This window comes from Hevea brasiliensis, chromosome 2 (genome assembly GCF_030052815.1).
Source record: "Hevea brasiliensis isolate MT/VB/25A 57/8 chromosome 2, ASM3005281v1, whole genome shotgun sequence".
NCBI classification, from domain to species: Eukaryota; Viridiplantae; Streptophyta; class Magnoliopsida; order Malpighiales; family Euphorbiaceae; genus Hevea; species Hevea brasiliensis.
Genome location: NC_079494.1, coordinates 2136752 through 2156728, shown reverse-complemented (window position 1 = coordinate 2156728; position 19977 = coordinate 2136752). Strand labels below are relative to the sequence as shown.

General features: G+C 31.1%; 3 protein-coding genes across 7 annotated transcripts; 1 reads left to right on the top strand and 2 right to left on the bottom strand.

Moving 5' to 3' along the window:
* Window positions 1-1562: 1562 nt before the first annotated feature.
* Window positions 1563-4794, top strand: LOC110673826 (AP-2 complex subunit sigma). Its single transcript, XM_021837040.2, has 6 exons — window positions 1563-1762; window positions 1859-1957; window positions 2041-2091; window positions 3131-3304; window positions 3784-3843; window positions 4599-4794. Exons 1-6 carry the CDS (start codon window positions 1580-1582, stop codon window positions 4638-4640), a joined length of 609 nt encoding a protein of 202 aa, XP_021692732.2. The 5' UTR covers window positions 1563-1579; the 3' UTR covers window positions 4641-4794.
* A 536-nt stretch (window positions 4795-5330) lies between these two features.
* Window positions 5331-11531, bottom strand: LOC110673824 (uncharacterized). 5 transcript variants are annotated; one of them, XM_021837036.2, is made up of 13 exons: window positions 10061-11522; window positions 9617-9846; window positions 9447-9519; window positions 8568-8692; window positions 8284-8479; window positions 7895-8192; window positions 7717-7786; window positions 7568-7628; window positions 7396-7462; window positions 7242-7314; window positions 6771-7118; window positions 6492-6698; window positions 5331-6087 (listed from the first exon to the last, which is right to left on the bottom strand). In XM_021837036.2, the coding sequence occupies exons 2-13, from the start codon at window positions 9716-9718 to the stop codon at window positions 5656-5658; spliced, it is 2052 nt and encodes a 683-aa protein (XP_021692728.2). In that variant the 5' UTR covers window positions 9719-9846; window positions 10061-11522; the 3' UTR covers window positions 5331-5655. The 5 variants fall into 5 exon arrangements, 4 of the variants coding, with proteins under 4 accessions (XP_021692728.2, XP_021692729.2, XP_021692730.2 ...); XM_021837037.2 differs by having other exon boundaries at window positions 8311-8479; XM_021837038.2 differs by having other exon boundaries at window positions 8568-8647.
* A 4924-nt stretch (window positions 11532-16455) lies between these two features.
* LOC110673766 (gibberellin-regulated protein 1) lies at window positions 16456-17388 on the bottom strand. The gene is made up of 3 exons (XM_021836959.2): window positions 17018-17388; window positions 16874-16916; window positions 16456-16777 (listed from the first exon to the last, which is right to left on the bottom strand). Exons 1-3 carry the CDS (start codon window positions 17105-17107, stop codon window positions 16596-16598), a joined length of 315 nt encoding a protein of 104 aa, XP_021692651.2. The 5' UTR covers window positions 17108-17388; the 3' UTR covers window positions 16456-16595.
* Between the last annotated feature and the right edge of the window lie 2589 nt (window positions 17389-19977).

Below are 19977 nucleotides of genomic sequence, written 5' to 3'. Positions count from 1 at the left end.
AGGTGGATCCTTTGGTGGATGTAAAACAGGAGTTTGTTTCTCTCTTTTCCTTACTATTAAATATCTATTTTAAAGGTTTATATATATATATATATATACAGACCTAACCATTGGTTCCATCTGGGCCTATTCTAGCAGTTCATGGTTGAGAAAGGGGATGAATCGGAATTGCAATGATTCCAGGCGATTCCAGCCGAATTTGGCTCAAAATGGTTTAAGGTTGATTTGGTCCAATTCAATGGCAATTCCAATTTCAATTTTGATTCTAATTTTTGAGCAGTTTGATTTAGTTTGGTCCACATGGCGCATTCCTAATTGTCATGTTTTTTATTTTTTTTTTAAGAAAAAATGTTCGAACTAAAATTGGCTAATTAGTTTCACTCCAGTTTTGGTTTGGTATTAAGAAAAAGGGGATTGAAGTTGCCCCTTGTCTCAGGTTCAGTACTGGTTCAGACCGTTAAACTGTTGATAATGTTTGGTTTTGGAATTGACTCGCGCTAGTCAATGGCTAGTTTAGGGTAGGAGTTTGCATTATTCTGTTATAACTGAATAATCGAATCGAACAGATGAAATTCGATTATTTCGATAAGAGTAAATTCAGTTCGGTTCGGTTTTTGATTAGTAATAATAAAAATTTTCAGTTTTCAAGTATCTATTCGAATACTTTTAATTTAATAATCGAACTAATCGAATTTCAATTAATTAATATATTAATTATAGTTTTATTAATATTATATTATTTATAATTATTATTTTATAATAATATTTAACTTATAATTATTATCTTATTAATATTAAATTTTATTTATTTTTTTATAAATAAAAAGAATATAAATATGTTTTATTAATATTTTATTAAATAATTAATAATATAAAAAATATATATTTTTTTTGGTTAATTTAGTCATAACCGATAACTAACTGAATATTTTTTATTTCAATTAATTTCTATTTTCTTTTAATTTCAGTTTGGTTTGATTAATATTTTTAGAGTTGATTAATAATTTGATTAGTTAAAAATTTGATTGAACTCAATTTAGTTAACCAAATGCTAATCTCCAGTTTAGGGGCCTTAGTTTGGTTTAAGCCTGAATCGGCCCTGACCTAATCTAGATATATATTTGCTTAGTGATTTATGCTTATATAGATTTCACATGATTTTCTGAATGTTGAGGTTTACTAAATATGTATTATAATTTGTCTTACTGCTTAAATAATTTTTATTAATAATTATGATGAATTTGGTGTATTGATTTTCTGAATTATTGCATGTGGTTAGGGTTTATTTAAAATTATTATTAGAGTTATTATTAAGAAAATTATTTTTTAAAATATATTAATTAAAGAGTATTAAAAATAATTTAAAATTAAATTTTATAAATTTTAATCTTAAAAATTTAAAATAATAAAATAATTTTCTTCAAATTATTTTTACATTTTTTAAAAAATAGTTTTCTAACGTCAAATGTACGCTTAGCTACTTTGAAAAAAAAAAATGCAGGAATGACGTCAAAAGGAAAAAAGTAAAACAGATCGACGGATAGCAGTGATTGAGCGTTATTTCACACTAATTATCTGTATGCACGATTCACATGCTAGATTTCACTCTCCTTTTTCCTTTCGAAATTTCAATTTAACCTCTCTGCTTGGACGAAGAAATAGAGAGAAAAGAAAAAAAGTGCAGTGCCCTAGATTTACGGAATCTGCACGTAATTCTCAATTTTTGTTCTATTATCGTTCATTTGATCTTTCTATAAGAATGGTACTCTTTTAATTGTTGATTCTGATTCTGCTGTGCTTATTGCGATTTCTCTTCGCAAATTGAAACCGAGATTTTGATCTTTCTTTCCTTTGGCAGATCCGATTCATACTTCTGCAGAACAGGCAAGGCAAGACTCGTCTTGCCAAATACTATGTTCCTCTCGAGGATTCCGAGAAACACAAAGTCGAATACGAGGTATCGACGCTTTGGTTTTCCCTATTTGGTTTTATTGACCTCAATTTTGCTGGGGTTATTGACCTTGATTGATTTTTTGGTAGGTTCATCGGTTGGTGGTTAACAGAGATCCCAAGTTCACGAATTTTGTTGAGGTTGGTGATTTCCTAATCTTGTTTAGTTGCGAGAAAATTTATGATTAACATAATCAATTTGTTATAATTTTCACCTTTTCACTTGATTAAATAGAAGTGTCTAGCTAAACGAACATAGCCCAATTACTTTGCTAGTTGACATGGATTTATAGTGGAGTGAATTAATTAGCCTATTTAAAGAATTTGTGCTCTTCAAGATTGCGTTTTCTGCTACTAATTGCTTCAGAACTCCAGTTTTGTCCATGTACTTCTTGGGCTGGAACCATTTTTCTGTAATCTTTACTCCATTTGTAGATATTTTAGTTGCTGCTACTTGTTCCTCAAAAATTCTGAGAAAATTTTCTAGTCCATGGTATGCTGTAGTATTTCAAGATTAAGGCCCAACCCAACCCCTGACGGGGACAGATTATGTTAGAATGATTTCACTAGTCACTTTACATGCATTACTTTGTTTTACTTCAAACATATTGATCTCGAGAATTCCTTAGCTTTCCTATTATTGCATCTTCTTCTTCAGATTGAGGTTGGAAATACAGGTACCAGCTTTGCGTGGATTGCATACAGGGGCGGATGTACTACCACAAATGGGAGGTCAATTGACCTCTTAAAATTACTCATATATATGTGTGTGTGTGTGTGTGTGTGTGTGTGTGTGTGTGTGTGTGTGTGTGTGTATATATATATTGACCCCCTTTTTTTTATTGACAGATGAATTTCTGCAAATGGGAAGTCAACCGACCCTCCTTTTATTTGAAAAAATAAATAAAAAAAAACTTGTACCTAGAAAATTTTTTATATGTTGACCTCTGAAAATTTTTTTCATATTCACCACTGGTTGCATATTAGATGGCGTGTTCTTTATGTTATGGTGTTTCTTTTAGCATTAACTGTTCCTATGGTTAACAGGACTTCCTGGTCCTCATTATATTAAATTGTTTTGTCTAGCTTGAACAATTTAAAGTATCTTGTTTTGTCATCTTTTTGGTAATATCTTCTGAATATTTTGTCTTGTTTCCATGATAAATACTTTTTCTTGCAGTTCCGAACACACAAGGTCATCTACAGGCGGTATGCTGGATTATTTTTCTCACTGTGTGTTGATATAACAGATAATGAATTGGCATATTTAGAGTGCATCCATTTATTTGTGGAGATATTGGATCATTTCTTCAGCAATGTTTGTGAGCTAGATTTGGTATTCAACTTTCACAAGGTTTGTCAACACCTTGATTTTTCTTGTTTACACATTTGATTTTGTGCTCTATGCACATCTTCTGTTTTGGAATTTTTTTTGTAGCGTACCAATATTTTTTCTTGTTCTTCTCATGCCTCATGTAAATCTTGCCTTACTGGTTAATTTGTTTTGATCTATTCTTGTAATGGTGTTGACCAAAGTTCCTTGAGAGCTATGCATATTTGAAATATCATCCAATTAGAAGAAACATGCACACATTAGCATTACTAGTTGTAACTAGGCTTAGTTTTTTGCTTATTATTATTTCTGTAAGAGTTACAATAGATAGATGCATATTGCATTCCATCTTCTGCAATTTAGTCTTTTGTGTGCGCACACAGATTATGGGCATGTGTTTTCACCTTACAAATGGATCTATGTATCCTTTGTTGATTCGAAAAGAAGAAAAAAAGTATTCTTTGTTGCAATGTGTGCTGATTAACCTGGTGGCTTTACAGGTTTATTTGATACTTGATGAATTCATTCTTGCTGGGGAACTCCAAGAAACAAGCAAGAAGGTGAGCTTTTCCGTAGATATATATACTCATATCCTATTTTATGTGGCTTGAAGAATTCTCAGCTTGTGATGTTCCTTTTTCCATGTATCAGCAGTAACACTCCATTTTTCTAAATTTCGTTTCCTTTTCTGGAGGATATTTTGTTAAGGCCTAATGACCAAAAAAAATCCTGAATCTTATATGTTTTTTCAAATATATCCTATTCTTTTAATTTTATCAATTTTAGCCCAAACTACTAATATTGATAAAATCTATTTAGTAAGTTGGAATTGAAATATACATGTAAAGCTTACAAAACTACTTTAATAAGAAAAACAAATATAATTTTCACTATTTACCAATTATGGTAATAAATAATATTTTTTTTAATAATTTTTTGCTTTTAAAATTAATATTCTTATTTTCTAATTATTACAAAAAATTGTAAAATATTTTTTTTAGAAAAAAAAAGTGATGAAATTTTTTTTAATACTTATCAACATTCAAATAAGTAGTAATAAAAAAAAAATTCAAATAAGTGAAAGAAGTACTCTTCTTTGCTGATTTATATAATAATACAAGGTTTATATGTATTCTTTTTCCTTCACTATATAGGTTAGTATTGCTATTAATATTAATAATTTAGTCTAAAATCGATAAGATTAAAAGAATAGGATAAAACTTTTTTGTTTCTCTTGCATAGCATTTTTAACAAGTTTATTTATGCTGGTGAGAACATTATTCTGTAGTAAATTGTGCTTCCTTGTAATTTTCAGGCAATCATAGAGAGAATGGGGGAATTGGAGAAGCTCGAGTAAACACGTTCTGTAGTTAGAGCATTTAGAGATTTCATTTTTCCTTGTTCTTCCGCCCAGCTTTGTTTTGTTCTGGTTCTGCATTTATTCGTTTGTTCATTTGGTAAAACCATTACTTCGCTTGTAATATTTGAAAATCAAGGCGGAAATTTCCACATATGCATCTCCCTTGGTGTTTGGAACAATGGTGCTAATCATCGAAACTTTATTCTTTAATAATCAACGAAGGATATGAAAAAGTTCGATTTCAAGTGAAATGTTGAATTTTTCCTATTCTGGGTATCAGGGAGAGAAAACTTCCATACAAGTGGGTCCAGAGGGGATGGCATGAAATGAAACATAGGGTTTCATTTACTACATGGCATCTGCCATTCCAGTATGGACAAGAAGGCGTGCGATAACATTTAATGTATTATCATTAAGAGTACTATACTTTTAAGGTCCACAATTCGTACTTTCTCTCATCAGGTAAGAGTATCAGGCCAATCTTTAGGGCAATGAAAATGTACGTCACTTGCAAGGGCAAATAAGTTCTTGGGTCCCTTTCCCCATGCAGCTGTTATTTTGTTTCCTCCCTTGTCTTACTGTGCGTAAATAACTAATATCCAACTGCTAACCGTGTAAAATACAAGTGGATAAAAATCATACATGCGAAGAAGAGGGTTAAGAATGTATGATCAGAGGCAGGAAGCCTGGGCATAAGCAAGTTACTTTCTATTTTCTGTGTAAATTGGCAAGACCGACTTAAAATGAGCTAAATATGAGGATGCCACAAAATTCTCTCTGCAAACCATCTCTGTCGGCTGATATATTTTAATGCGCTGAGAGGCATCTGATTTCCCAGGCTCCACTTCTTCCCATGTTATTTTGATGCACCAGCTACACCTTAGATCGTTATTTACCTTTTGACCATGCCCAAATGGAGCAATGAGTCACAAGCTTTAACAGAGTAAAGAATAAAATAACGTTACTGTCTGTGTCCATCGTCTGATTGTAACAGCTCTTTACTCCATTCCTTTCACAGTTGCTCATTGCAGAGTAATTGCAATGGCAATGCGCCACCACCAGCTCGAAACCCAACTCCATTTTCTTCATAAACAGAAGGAATTTGGTGATCTTGCCTCTTCATCCTTGCATGCGGCAAAGTCATGGCCATGAACTGCTGCTGCTGAGAGATGTGAGGATACTTGGGGCCTAGTACTTCCAGTGTTGAACTTGAAGGCAAAGAAGGAATACAGGGCATTAGCCCAGGCGATTCTTGCCTCCCATTTAGCCAGCTTGGAAACTGAGTCATGGCTGTTGAAGTTGCAGTATTCCTGTATTGAGCTGCCAACTGAGCGGCCCAAAGCTGCTGCTGCTGCTGATGCTGTGGCTGCTTTGTCAAGGCCTTAGAACTTGCATGGGGAATGCAATATGGGCTGGTGAGATGAGCAGGCAACTGAAGTTGGGCCTGCAATCAAGGATTACAACAAAGAATCAGCAACTCCCCAGTTCCAAGCCAACTCAATAACTTGACTAGGAGTGACTCGTAAATAGAAATGGCAGTTCATGCAAATTTTGGAGTATGACAAGTCAGCAACGGGTAGGCTGCATTCCAAAGAGACATCCGCTTACTTGTCATGTTGCATGTAAGATGACATAAGCTCCTACGGTTATTTTCTTTAGAAAGAAAAAAAAAAAGGAAAGAATAACCTTCCATTGCATCCAACTATTCAATGGGTGCAATTATTTGTCAATAGACTCTAACCTTGGATTTGGACGAAGGGCTAACATTCTAAAACCATCTCTTTGATCACTTATGTTGTCCCCTCTTCACATAAACATAAATACAAATCTGACAGGAAAGAACAAGACCTGCTGTGCTGCTGCTGCTGAAGGCTGATCAGGGTAAGCACGTGTATAGCTTGTTTGTGACGTGGAGAAAGGCATGAGTGTGGGATGTTGCGCATGGTAAGGAGCTTGCAGTTGTGCAAATGGTTCCAAACCATTTCCAGCTCCATTAAAATTGTTATTAGGTTCCGTCACAACACCTCCAGCTAATAGAGACAAGAAATTGAAATCCTGAGAGAGCAAAACTGATCAGACCCAATCAAATGGTAATTATAAATAACTGGAAATGAATGCTAAATTCACCTGTTTCTGACAGGTGTATACACCAGATGCCAGAGCAGACTGAGAATGATCATGTTGTGGCCTTCGGTGTTGAAAAATATCACTTTTAATGTCATTTGAATTCTTTTCAGCTGCATTAACTACTGTGCCAGCAGATGCAACTCTGTTCAAATCATGACTGATGCCATTGAAGTCACTTATTGTCATAAGTACACCTTGCTTCAATATTTCATACGGTCTCAATTGATTCGGTGGCCTTGGCAAGCTTTCTTTGCTCTCAGGCATTTGTAAAGCCCGAATGAGATGGCCTATGTACACATGAGCTGCACACCTCTTCCATGACCTTCTAGCAGTGGAAACTTTAGAAACCTGTATCTTTCATGGTCCACCATCAATGGATGCTTGAAAAAGTAAATAGTAATGAAACAAATAGTTCAATTTAGAAGCCTTGCGCTGCCACTAAAAAGCAGGTAAGATAAATAATAACTTCACCTTTCCAGTTGAACCATTTTGGAATGAAACGGGTCGGGTACCAAGCCAAGCAGGTATTTTGGCAGCACAGGACCTGAAACAGCCAAGCCACATAAGAAATGGCAACAAAAGATTACGTAAAACATCCAAAAACAGAAGAACACAAGAAAATTACTGGGATAAAGGACCATGACAAGCACTACTTGACACTGTTGAAGACAATCCTGGCCACAACACTGGACCTTCAGATGAAAGAATCAAGTATTCAGCCATTGGCAGTTCAGTGATTAGATTAAAACTGATACCAGAGATTACAAGTTACAATATCAAGCAAGATAGAGTTCTACCGTTGTTTTTGGATGCGCCAATAGCATGTTGTTGATCCAGTTGACTTCCAATTGCTGTAGTCTGTAAAAGCAATAAACCAGAGGAAATATTGAAATCAGCATTTTTCACATATGACTATGTTTGATTTATACTTCTAAAGTATGATTACCTGCACTAATGCCAACTCTGTCTTCCTGTCAAGAAGGGAAATTTCTAGTTTTGCAGGCTGCTTTAAGTTACTGCATGATAAAAAACATATAGAAAATTGAAAACAAAAAAGATGGAAACGGGAAGTAGCACATAAGGTGTAGAATTCAGGATAATCAAGGAAAAAAAGTAGCACATACCCAGTATCCTTGTGTGGCCCAGGTGGAAAGCTAAAGTTAACCAAGTTACATGGTGTCTTTTGTTCCTCGTGTTTAACCAACACCTTATGCAGATTCACTTGAGCAACAGAACTGTCCAATTCTCCATGATGTTTCTCACTGCTGGGCAAATCAGATGGTTCTTGAATGCTTGTTCCATTCAATGAATAAACTTTAGCAGTTTCTTTAGGTGATCTTTCTATGTCAGAAGCAGGATTAACAGCCTCATCTGATCTTGATCGGCAAATTTCCTTCAAGTCTTCTGTTATACTTACGGAATCTGACAGGAGACAATATTTAGAATCCAAATTAGAAGAATAACTAAATAAACAACTTAATTAACATTTTAGAGGAAATTATCAAAAATTTGCCTTCTAATTTGGCTGGACATCTCTCACCAGCCTCTGGCAAAGCTGAAGGACTTGTATCCAATTTGTTGTTACCATCAGGTTCAATGTTGGGGAACATTCCTGCCAAAGCATATAACGTCTCTGCAACTTCTTCCTCATCTTTGGTGATTGGGCCACCAACATTCTGCTTCAGGGACCAGTTTGGGGACCCTTGTTTCTACAAAGGCAAATTTGTCTTCATATAAATTGAAGTGCTTAATTGAAAAGGAACAAGTGGGATTAGCAAATTGATAAAATTGACTAACCAGGTTCTGTTTCAGTTTCTTTACGCTGACCCTTTTGTGTGATTCAACACCAGCAGTAGAATGGTTCAACTTCTTTGAATCTGGAAAAGGTGGAGATAAAGATTCTAGATTGCGTTTCTTCATTGCTGTGATTAAAATGTCCATATTTCCAAAGCATTAATAAAATTATCAAGCACTGATATCCATTTCTTAATAAGGAAAAAAAAAAAAAAAAAAAAACTAAAAACCTCTTTTTTCTGGTTCATAGAAAGCTTAAAGTTATCTTCCATGTAAAGCGAGCTTAAGAGTAGAAAAGAAGCTAATATTTAAAACACAATATAGTTATCTGAAAAGAATGAATGCGCCATGAAAGTCCTATCATAAACACAATAAATAAGATTAGATAAGAGAACAGAGAATCTTGCGTAAAGTAAAAAAGCTTCAGTCTTGCTTCAGTCCTAATCCAAAATTGACATAGATTAAAAACAACAAAAAAGAAGAGAGATTAAAAAAAATAAAAAAAAAAGCGAAAATTCCCCTAAATACCAACCGCCAAGTAAACCTTCATTTGAAAACCAGAGGCCTCCAAAAAAAACCCCCCCCCCCCCCCCCCCCCCCCACCCTAGAATGCACTTTTAAGATGCTTTTCAGAAAAATACCATTTTAAAACAATTAAAAATTAATTTAAAAAAATTATTTGACATTTTTAGATTTTTAAAAATTTTTGTGATTAAAACATATTAATTTAGTTTAAAATTAATTTTAAATAATTTTTAATTAATATATTTAAAATAATAATTTTCCACATAATAATGAAAAATGGACTCTTTACTTTTTTATCTTCCAAAAAAAAAAGAATAACAATAAAAATAAAGAATTCTTCTAACAAACAATCCACACCTGACCGCAGCTTCCGCGGAATAGAAACAGGAACAGAAACATGATCAACGCCATTGCAGCCATCAAAAAATTCCTGCAAAAATTCGATTAAATACAGGGGAAAAGAAAAGAAGTTTAACAAATAATCAAAATGAACATTAGTTCTTTATCTAAAACAATTAATAACTTACCTTTCTGGGTAGCTTGAATCTCTTACTGGCACCACCACTACCACTGATAGAAGGAGCTTGGGAAGGAAGGGCCTCTTCTCTATCAGCTAAGTTGCAACCCATTTCATAGTTCTCCTTGTTGCTCGAAGGTGCTCTGTAATCTATTAACAGCACTCAATTTCTTAATTCTCTCCTTATTCGATTTCTCCAAAGATACGAAGTCACCACCACCACCACCTCACCGTTCAAACCTTCAAATCAGAACACACGAAAATAAACAACAATAACAACAAAACGGAGCAAAGAAACGAAACAAGGGACGAACATTATCTGCGAAACTCTTATCACAAAGTTGAATAAGAATATACAGATAAAGACAAGTACCCAAACGGTGGTTTTGTTCCCTAGTTTAGTAAAAGACGTGAAATTTTACAGACCTTATAAAGGAGAGCGAAGTAAATTCACCAGAGATAAGCCTGTCTCCAGATTGCTTAATCTTTCTAGAGACCGACTCGCTCCACGCCTCACATCTCGACTCTTGTCCGTTTCTGTCATCTTAATCATCACAAACTAACAACATGCGCCTGTTGAAAACGGCTTCGACGGGCTCAGAACCGATCCAAATAAGCCAAACCCAGATCTCTCTCTCTCTCTCTCTCTTCTCTCTCTCTCTCTCTCTCCAAATTTCAGCTTCTTCAATGGAAGGAAACACAGAAAAGTTAGAGAAACCGGTGTTTATTGATTGATGAAGATGAACCCATCAAGAACTATAAATAGAGAAGAGTTTTTGTTTTATTTATTTATTAGTTATCACTTATCAGAGCAAGAGAGAATCAATTTAGTTGGTTGATATCTCTCCGCTACTCCCTCTATATCTCTCTCTGAGTTTGGAGAGTGGAAAGCTAACGGAGGATCTCTCTCTCTCTCTCTCTCTCTCTCCAGTAAAGAGGTGAAGGTGAAGGGATAAAGCAGAGACAAAAACTAGAAAAGAAAACCAAATAGATTGAGTGGAAGAAAAATAAAAAAGTGTTAAGAGAATCAGGTTCTTCGTGAAATAAAGCACATACAAAGAGAGGAAAAAGAGGAGAAAGAGGGGGGAAAATGCAAGCAAAGACACTCAAGAGAGCACGCAAAGGGAGAGAAGGAAAGGAAAGGAAACACTCTCTCTGTTACACCCGTGAATCATCTTGGATTTTTACAAGAACAGATGCAGATCCCACTCATTAGAAAAAATCTTTTGAATTAAAAAGAAACCCCATTAATGAGCACGAATCTTCCTGAACCTAAATCAATTACACTCTGCTTTACGGAGACAGATACACTATGTTTACTTCTCATCCGCAGATCTTAATATCACCCATCACGTCCAAAAAAACAGAAACCCATTAAAAAATCCCAACAACCCAGAAAATCCCAGAGGTTAATTTAAAACGTCTCTCGCTTTCAGCACCTCCCCAACCCCACAAAAACGGCCATTGAAATACCAGCAGAGCATCGAAAACTAAGCTTAATAACAACCTTCAATTCTTCTAAACTACCATCAACAATTCACATTCTAATTTACACCCGCAGCCTCCATCTGCTCACAGGCTCCCAAAACACGGAAAATCCGAAGCTTTCGCATTTAAAATGCACCCACACACCATGTTCGCTACTCATACAGCCGTCGGATTCATCAGACAATGCGAGCTACACGTATCATCCACGTAGGATCACTACTGCCAACCAGTAAAGTTGTCTATGCTGCACTCTCCCACACCGAATCAAATATTCCATTAATCGTGATTCGTTCTGGGCTAGCGAATCTGTGCCTGTTCTTGCCGTTTGATTGTTTCTCTTAAAGGAACAGATATGGCAAATGGCTTCTTCTGCTAAATATCCAGAGAGAGGCCATAAACGGCTAATATTGCAAGATTTTCAGATGGTAGCCACGTGGCAATACACTCTATCTGTACGAGCAAAAGGGGCTGGTCTTCTGCTCTACTGCAAGAAAAAAATATTCTACACCTTTCTACGAATTTCTTTCTTTTTTTTTTTTTGAATTTTCTGAAAGAGTTTTTCTTCACACGCTAATGTTAGCTTTAGCACACACGCACCTGAAAGGGCAAAAAAGGAATGCGCTAGATGAGGTTCACGCGCTGGACAGTGAGTGGACTGGCCTACCAGATAAAATATTACATATGTCTCTGTGAGAACACTGAATTCTGCAAATCCTAATTCTAGAAAAAAAGTTGGCAGTCACTAGGGAGTGGAAGATGTACAAAGCGTGGAGAGTCGCGATTAATTGGATAAATGATGGCGATTAATTGATGGGGAGAGTGGCGTGATGATTCGATTCTCTGCGACTCTGCGCGAAAGGGTTAATGTATATATTAATTATGTATGTAAAATTTAGTTTGACATTACTAATATTAATAATATAATATTTGATAAAAATATATTTTGAAACTAATAGAAGAAATTTAATTATATATTCTAATTATAAAAAAAGATAATAATAATAATAATAGTTAAAAAAATAAAATTAATTATCTCATCTAAAAAAATGTAACACGATAATATATTTAGTATATAAAATTAACATATATGTGCATTGTTTTAAAATATTTTTTATTTATTAAAAACAAATTAAATATATTTTAATTACATCAAAATTTAAGAATGTAACAAATATAATTATTTATTGCTTATAAATAAAATGAACGCATTTAATAAATTAATCTATAAATAGATATTATGAAATATCAATAAATATTATTTTTTTAACATTTTTAGATAATAATAGTAATGATGTTGCAATCAAAATTGTTATTTTTTTAAGATAGTATTTATAGTAAAAATAAAATTAAAAAAAACAAAAAAAATATTGTTAAAGTATATCAAAAATTTGTTATTATATTTTTTTTTATTAAGGTGGAACCCTGGTATTTCATTAGTCTAATAAAATTCATTTTATCATAAAATAAAATATCTTAAAATTAAATTAATAAGTATAATAAGTGACACAAATTTTATAATTAAAAATTACAAATTTAAAAACAAATCAAATAATAATAATAGAAAAATAAATAGTAAAAAGTTGATTTGAATTTGTATATCAACACTTAACTACTTTAAAAATTAAAATAAATAAATAAAATATATAAATATAATTAATGAAATAAAAAATCTAAATAAAAATTTTAAAGAGGATTCAAACTTTTTTTTTAATTTAAAAGATTCAGCTAATTAGAAAAAAAAATGGAGTAATATGTCCAAAAATTTCAAATTATATAATGTAAAAATTAAAAAGAAAATTTTTATTTTTATTTTTAGTAATAAAATAAAAAAAAAATAGAGACACCACATTGAGCAAACCCAATAATAGGGCAAAATGATTACAAAGTTATTATTAAAATAGTAAATTACACTTTATTATAATTAAATGATTCTAAAATTATTTTAATGAAAATATTAATTAAATAATTTAAAAATAATTAAAATTAAAATTAAAAATTAAAATGTGAAAAACAATTTAAATTGATATTCATGTTTTTTTGACCTCGCCAACCAGTTTTGGGTCATTTCTTGGAGTGCAAAATCAATAAACTAATAATCCATGCTCCTATCGAGCCAAGTGAAGGTAATTATTAAGAGGCGGCGATAGACTAAGGTTTTATTAAGTAGTGTTAATTATTTTAATAGTTATTATTTTTATTAATAATTAATTATTAAATATTAATAGTTAATAATATATTTTTATAAAAATAATTATTAAATTAATTATTAAATATAAATTATTTTATTAATTTTAATTAAAATATTTATTTAATTTTTAAAATATTATTATAAATATTATACTATTAAATAATATTGATAAGAAATATAATATTTTAATTATAATTAAAATATTAAATATTATGTTAAAAATTATTGTTAAACAAAACTAAAAAAAGACAAAATGATTCTTTTACTATTGTTAAGATTATAATAAATCAAAACACATAAAATTAATAATAAAAAAGATATATTTAGCTATTTAAATTTGAGTGTATCTAATATAAATATAATTTTATAAAAAATTAAATATAATAATTATTATATTAAATATTTTAAAAAAATTATATAAAATTAATTAAAATATATATAAAATAAATAAATGAATTTAAAAATAAATATTTAATTTAATAATTATTAAATTTATCATAATATAAGTTGGAATTTTCATAGTCGTATACTTTAGATTTTTTCAACGAAAAATCCCCTAATACTGTATAAACGACAATGAAAAGACGCAGTAGCGGTGGATATTAATGTATAATTATACAGTATTCATCATTAAACGACATCGTCCCTCATTAATTACACTGACTTTTAATCTTTACCCTGCGCGTTTCCTTGTTACAAATATCAAGCTTAGCTGAGCTAGACCACGTACACCCAAACAGTGGTAAGTGGGCCCCACTCTTTTTGTTTCTTTTTGGGCGCTGAATTAAATTCAATCTTAGCCTTTTGGAATTCCACATATACACGTGGCTATGAATTATATAAAAATAAATATTTTATTTTTATTATTAATTTATATATATATATTATTTTTAATAAAAAAGGTAAAAAATAAAAAATAAGTTAATGTGTGTGAGTTTACAGTGAAAAAATTTGAGATAGATCTATTTTTTAATAAGTTAATTTTTTAAAATTTTATATCAATTTATAAAATATGAGTTATATGAGAATAAATATTTTATTAAAATTAAACTTAATCTTACAATGTATTTAGAAGGAAAAATAATAATAATAATTTTTAATATTTATATATAAAAATATAACAAAAAGTTATTTTATAAATATAATAATAATTAAATATTTTAATTCTAAATTAACTGAAATCAATCATTCAAACTATTTTCATTATTTAATTCTATTTAAAAATAATTAACAAAATAAATTCTTTTCCCTTTTTTTTAATTTAGGGAAAAATTGAAAGTGAGCTTTAAAATTTATTTTTCGCTTAATTTTTTTTCTTATTTTATTTTTTATTAAATACAAAAATTAAAAAAAATGAAATTTTTTCTTTTAAATTTAATTTTCTCTCTTATTTTCTATTTTGCCCAAACACGGTCTTAGTATGGTCTTTCACAGGGCAAAGTCCTGACACAAATAAAGATCACCAGCCTTTCTTTTCATAATCTTTAATAACAATTGGGGAGGCATTAAGCCAAATTAAAGGTGTTTTTTTAACTGAATTCTTTGGTAATGATTAATGCAATATATTGATTTCTTTTCAGATATGAATTAAATTGATCAGAATTTATTGTGAATTAAGTTTTATTGTAAAATGTAAATTAATAAGAATAATTATTTAATTTTGTAATAAAAAATTAAGTACTTTTATAATTTTGTTGTTTAATTAATTATCTTAATTAATATAAAATTTAATAAATAAGAAAGACATCAATTGATAAATTTTCACATTATTGATATGTAATAAATATGGATAAATTTTTTTGGTGTTTCTTTGGGTTTTCTTATGTTGATTGTTACAAGTTCTCGACCATGGTGGATTCTTTAGTGACGTCTGGCCTGTAGTTTGCACTTCTCCTGCCATGGTTTTTCTGGGAGAGAACTAAGACTCAATAGGTTCTCTATTTAAAAGGCGAGGAGCCGAGGATGCTGATGGTGCGGGTTTCTCGCGAGACCGACAATAATAGATATGGCCAGCTTGGAAAGTGCGATTGGGACGCTAAAGAGTGCCTTTGCGTATCCCATCTGTTGGTTATAGAGGTCTCCTGTTGTCTCCAACCTGCTAGTTCTTTGGCTCTTCTAGGTTTCGTTTTTCTCTTCCCCTATATAGTAGAGGGAGTCTTCCTTTGCCTAATAGTTAAGCTTCTTGAGAGGTATGGATTGCTTGGTGTATGTTCTGATCTGAGATGAGGTTGACCTTGCTGCTCGTGATCCTACCGGACATGTCTTCCTTGTTTGTGTAGTGCTGGTTTATGTTGGTTGAATGGGTTGGTTGTAATCCGGGTTAGACTCATTTTTAGTAGGACAAGGGTTTCTACGCCTTGGGTTTAACTGTTGGGCTTGTATATGGGTTGCTTTGTTAGGGGGTTTTAGTATTTTTTTTTATGGGCCTGGAATTTATGTACTCAATTTGCCTCTTATAATTTTTATAAATATTGCATTAATTTCAATCAAAAGGAGACAATTAAGTTGTTTGTTGCATTTTAGTGACATGGCAAGTTATCTCTTTTACCCTTCAAGCTCTAGTTGAACCTCCAAAGCATAGCAAATTGCCATTGCCAATGCTTCATGTTGTTGAGAATATGAGATACACTTTTGGAGCTCGCACCTATCATCATCTGGCCTCGTTCATTCCTCGCTGTCATGCCCTGACCCGGCCATTGATCCTTCTTAACAACAGCGTCAGCAATGTGTAAGATGGTAGCAACCAGTTTGGGCCTTTAAAAATGGGCCCTTACAGGTATTAACTTGTTGATCTAAGTGATTAAATCAATTTGTTCAACATTATTGCTATATATATGTATATATATTTTGTATTAAAGTTTAATTTTAAATTAAATTCAACATATTTTAATTTTAAAAATATTAAAATAATTAAATAATTTTCTTTAAATTACTCTTTTCAATATTATTTAAAATAATATTTTTTCAATAATAAATTATTGGTTGTTGCCCTTGAAGAATGATTACAGAACAGAATACACACATAATCAGCTGATTAGAAGAGATGAATGCCAAGATCAAAGGCTGATTATTGCATAAACTTGGTCCACTATATGTATACATCCCGTCATATATTTTTATATTTTGATTTACAGTAAATTAAATTTAAATAAGAAAAATCTCCAGGCCAAAACTAAAAGAACATGCACGCATTTGAATTATTATTCAACTCAATTTACAGGTACCACCCTTTTGCTGTTTTTATTCTTATTTTACCATATCAAACATATGAGAGATTACTTTTGATTCTTAAGCAAATTTAATAAGCAAAGCTTCAAGGGCACTTGCGTCTGCCACCATGGGTGGTCAAGCTGGCGTAGCAGGGGCAGACCTCATAGTTACCGGCAGTTCCTGGAGGAACACAGTTGCAACGTGCACAGCAAGTCCCACATGCCCTCTTGCACAGGTGTGGCCTAGATGATAACTGGCACCTCGCAGTGCAAGCGCTTCCACAATCTGAAAATTAGCAATAACCCATTTATTAATTACATAATGAATAATTAAGCACACATTAATTTGACCAGTTTGATGATTCATGTAATACATATTTACCAATTTTCTTAGGGGGATTGGTTGGAGCAAGGTTTGAGTTGACCTGCATCAGTCAAACGACATGTCGTTCTAACTCAGTATGCAAATTAATTAACCAACAAAATAAGAAGCAAATAATCAATGATTTAGAAGTGAAACTTTTACCGTCGGCTGATGATGATCAGCCTCAGCAAAATGAAGAAGAAGAAGAGAAGAGATAAGAACGGAAACGATCAGAAGCTTGGAGATGGACATTTCTAAAGAGCTTAACTTCTGGTTTCAAATCTAATTGAAAACCTTAATTGGAGCATGGAATAGGAGAAAGGGTGGCTGTGGTATTTATAGGGAGAAATTTGAGAACAAGAAGAAGATAAAGGCACCAGGTGCAAGCGAGGACGGGGGCATCCTCATTGAGTGGGAAAAGCAAAAGTGGCGTACTAGAATTGGAGTTGAGTTGTCAGGACTGTGTGCAGTTATCTGGTGGAGAGTAACCTTTAGAGTCTTCCGGAGTCCACTGGGAAAGTGGCATGTAAGGCACTTTCCCTATTGCTTCATCATACTGGGTGCCCCTACGCCCGGAAGACTCAAAGAAGTAAAATAGCCGTTTACAGCGTTCCAATATATTGTATCTTAAATTTATGAAAAAATTAAAATAAAATTTATATATAATTAAAACAATAATACATAAAATTTTAATATAAAAATTATTAATTTTAATTTTAAATAAAAAACAAATCATTCTTTTTATTTTTTATTTTTATTTATCAAATGCAGAAATGTGAGTTATCCTAGAGCTTGAGAATTAATCAACTTGGAGATAAAGAATGCTTAGCTGGATTAAGTTTGATTAGGGTGAAATCAAAGTTGTAAAATTGTAATGGATAAAGGTGTTTGATGGATTTGGGTTTGGTCAATTCACCATTTACGTACTCAAGACCTAGTTTTGCAAATCTCCCAAAAAAAAAAAATTAATTATCATATTAATATAAATTTAATTAATTATAATTTAAATAAATTCTACTATGATTTTATTTAAAACTCAACATAATTTTATAATTTTATAATATGACATTTATTGATTAATTAAATATATACATTCGAGTATAGAAAAGACTTACAGATGTATGATGTATTTCACTAGCCATTATAGATTGAGAGATTAAAAGTCATGTTGTAATCCTAAGTTTTAAAGCTAAAATCATAGCCCATTCTAAGGCCTTTTTAGGTAGGCCTGAGCAGAATTCGGTTCAAATCAAAAAATTGAACCGAATTGAGTCAATTCAATTCAATCGGTTCGGTTTTAAAATTAAATCAGTTCGGTTCGGTTTTAAATTATAAAAATTTCAGTTATTTTGGTTTGGTTCGATTTTGAAAAGAAAAAAATTGATTAAACCGAATCGAACTGAATAGTAATTTATATAATCAAATCAAATTAAATTGAACCGAATTTATTTTTGAATTGATTTATTTTTATGAAAAATTTATGAATTATATTTAATTATATATATATTAATTATTTAATTTCATTGATTAATAGTTATTAGGTTCAAACCAAAGTTAAAATTAGACCAAATAACTTGAAAATCAAGTCTAAATTCAAAAATCAATAAAAAATCAAACCGATCGGTTAAACAGAATCGAACTGAAATAAAACAGTTCGGTTCGATTTGATTTTTTACTCATTTCGAATCGGTTCGGTTTCTAAAATTTACAATTCAATTTTTATAATTTAATTCGGTTCGATTCGATTTGAACCGAATGCTCACCCCTATTTTTAGTAGGTTGGAGTTAAGTAGACTAAGAAAATACAACTTCTACAAAATATATTTTTGAGAAAGTAAAGTATTTTGAACCAAATAAAACCTAATTCATGATTTTGATTTAGCAATATTATTGATTGGATTTAATCATTAAAAGCCTAATCAGAACAGTTGTAAAGATAAGCCTTCTTGAAACGGGGAGTAGAAGAAGATAGTTCTGAAAAAGAGAGGAGCAAAGCAAATGGATTGGTCACAGATGAAAAGGTCATAAGAAGAACCTCCCTCAAGTGAGTTGGCCAGCTAGACAACAGCTGTATGATGTGGAATGGGAAATTTGGTAGCTACATTGATTGATAGGGTCCCTTATATATATATATATATATATATATATATATATATATATATATATATATATATATATATATATATATATATTAAATCATGCACAAACGTTGTCGTGATTCAGAGTAATCCAAGGTTCAGTGGTTGAACCTCAATAATGTTAAAACCACTGGCAGTGGGGCTTCCTTGATGTTCTTCTCTATCACTCATACACAAACTAACGCACGTGTTCAAAAAATATACTAGTTATCAAAATATATTTTTATTAATATAATAATTATCCTATTAAAATTTAACTTCAATTAATTACTAATTAATCTAAATTAAAGGACTAAATAATTAAAAATTATAAAAATAGAAATATATAGATTAAACTGTTATAATTTTCAATTCAATATTGATGAATTTTAATAAAATGATTATTTTATTTCTCTTTGGAAAAAAAAATTAAATGATTAAATTATAATTTTATAATACTTCAAAAATTAATTTATAATTTACTCAAAATTTGTTATTATTTTTTATTATTTGAAATTTTAGCTTCTTATTTGGTGTGCTTAAGCATTAGTTGCTATTCTGGGTTTACATGAGTCTGTTTGGTTTGTATAAAGATTTGGTTGACTTCAATGTATGGCTTAAGCATTAGCTTCGTTATTGTTTTTAATAAATATTAGTTCAGAATTCATTGATTTAATAATTTTCAAAATCGAAACCACACCAAAATACATTGATTTATATAATTTTTAATTCATAATCAAATGAAAATCATAAAAATTGATGGAATTAATATAATTTCATCGATTTAGATAGTTTTTATTATTTTGTATTAATTTAAAATAAAATATTTATATTAAATATAAGATTTAAATAAATAAATCTCTTCCCTCTAAAATTGAGCAACTCATAAATATATTTTATAATTTAAAATACTTATACCTAAATATGAAGTGGATGAGATTACCCTATTTCGACTCTAGCCCTAGCTTTGTGGCTTAATTATTATTATTATTATTTTTTTTTTCA

Excerpts from the sequence above, each read along its gene's own strand:
- LOC110673766 (XM_021836959.2), bottom strand. The coding sequence starts at position 17,107 with ATGTCCATCTCCAAGCTTCTGATCGTTTCCGTTCTTATCTCTTCTCTT. Across the intron at positions 16,917-17,017 it reads CTGATCATCATCAGCCGACG|GTCAACTCAAACCTTGCTCC; the intron begins GTAAAAGTTTCA and ends TGACTGATGCAG. Across the intron at positions 16,778-16,873 it reads CAATCCCCCTAAGAAAATTG|ATTGTGGAAGCGCTTGCACT; the intron begins GTAAATATGTAT and ends GCTAATTTTCAG.
- LOC110673824 (XM_021837036.2), bottom strand. The coding sequence starts at position 9,718 with ATGGGTTGCAACTTAGCTGATAGAGAAGAGGCCCTTCCTTCCCAAGCT. Across the intron at positions 8,193-8,283 it reads ATGTCCAGCCAAATTAGAAG|ATTCCGTAAGTATAACAGAA; the intron begins GCAAATTTTTGA and ends GTCTCCTGTCAG. Across the intron at positions 6,088-6,491 it reads CAGCAGCAGCAGCACAGCAG|GCCCAACTTCAGTTGCCTGC; the intron begins GTCTTGTTCTTT and ends CCTTGATTGCAG.
- LOC110673826 (XM_021837040.2), top strand. The coding sequence starts at position 1,580 with ATGCACGATTCACATGCTAGATTTCACTCTCCTTTTTCCTTTCGAAAT. Across the intron at positions 1,958-2,040 it reads AACACAAAGTCGAATACGAG|GTTCATCGGTTGGTGGTTAA; the intron begins GTATCGACGCTT and ends ATTTTTTGGTAG. Across the intron at positions 3,305-3,783 it reads TGGTATTCAACTTTCACAAG|GTTTATTTGATACTTGATGA; the intron begins GTTTGTCAACAC and ends GTGGCTTTACAG.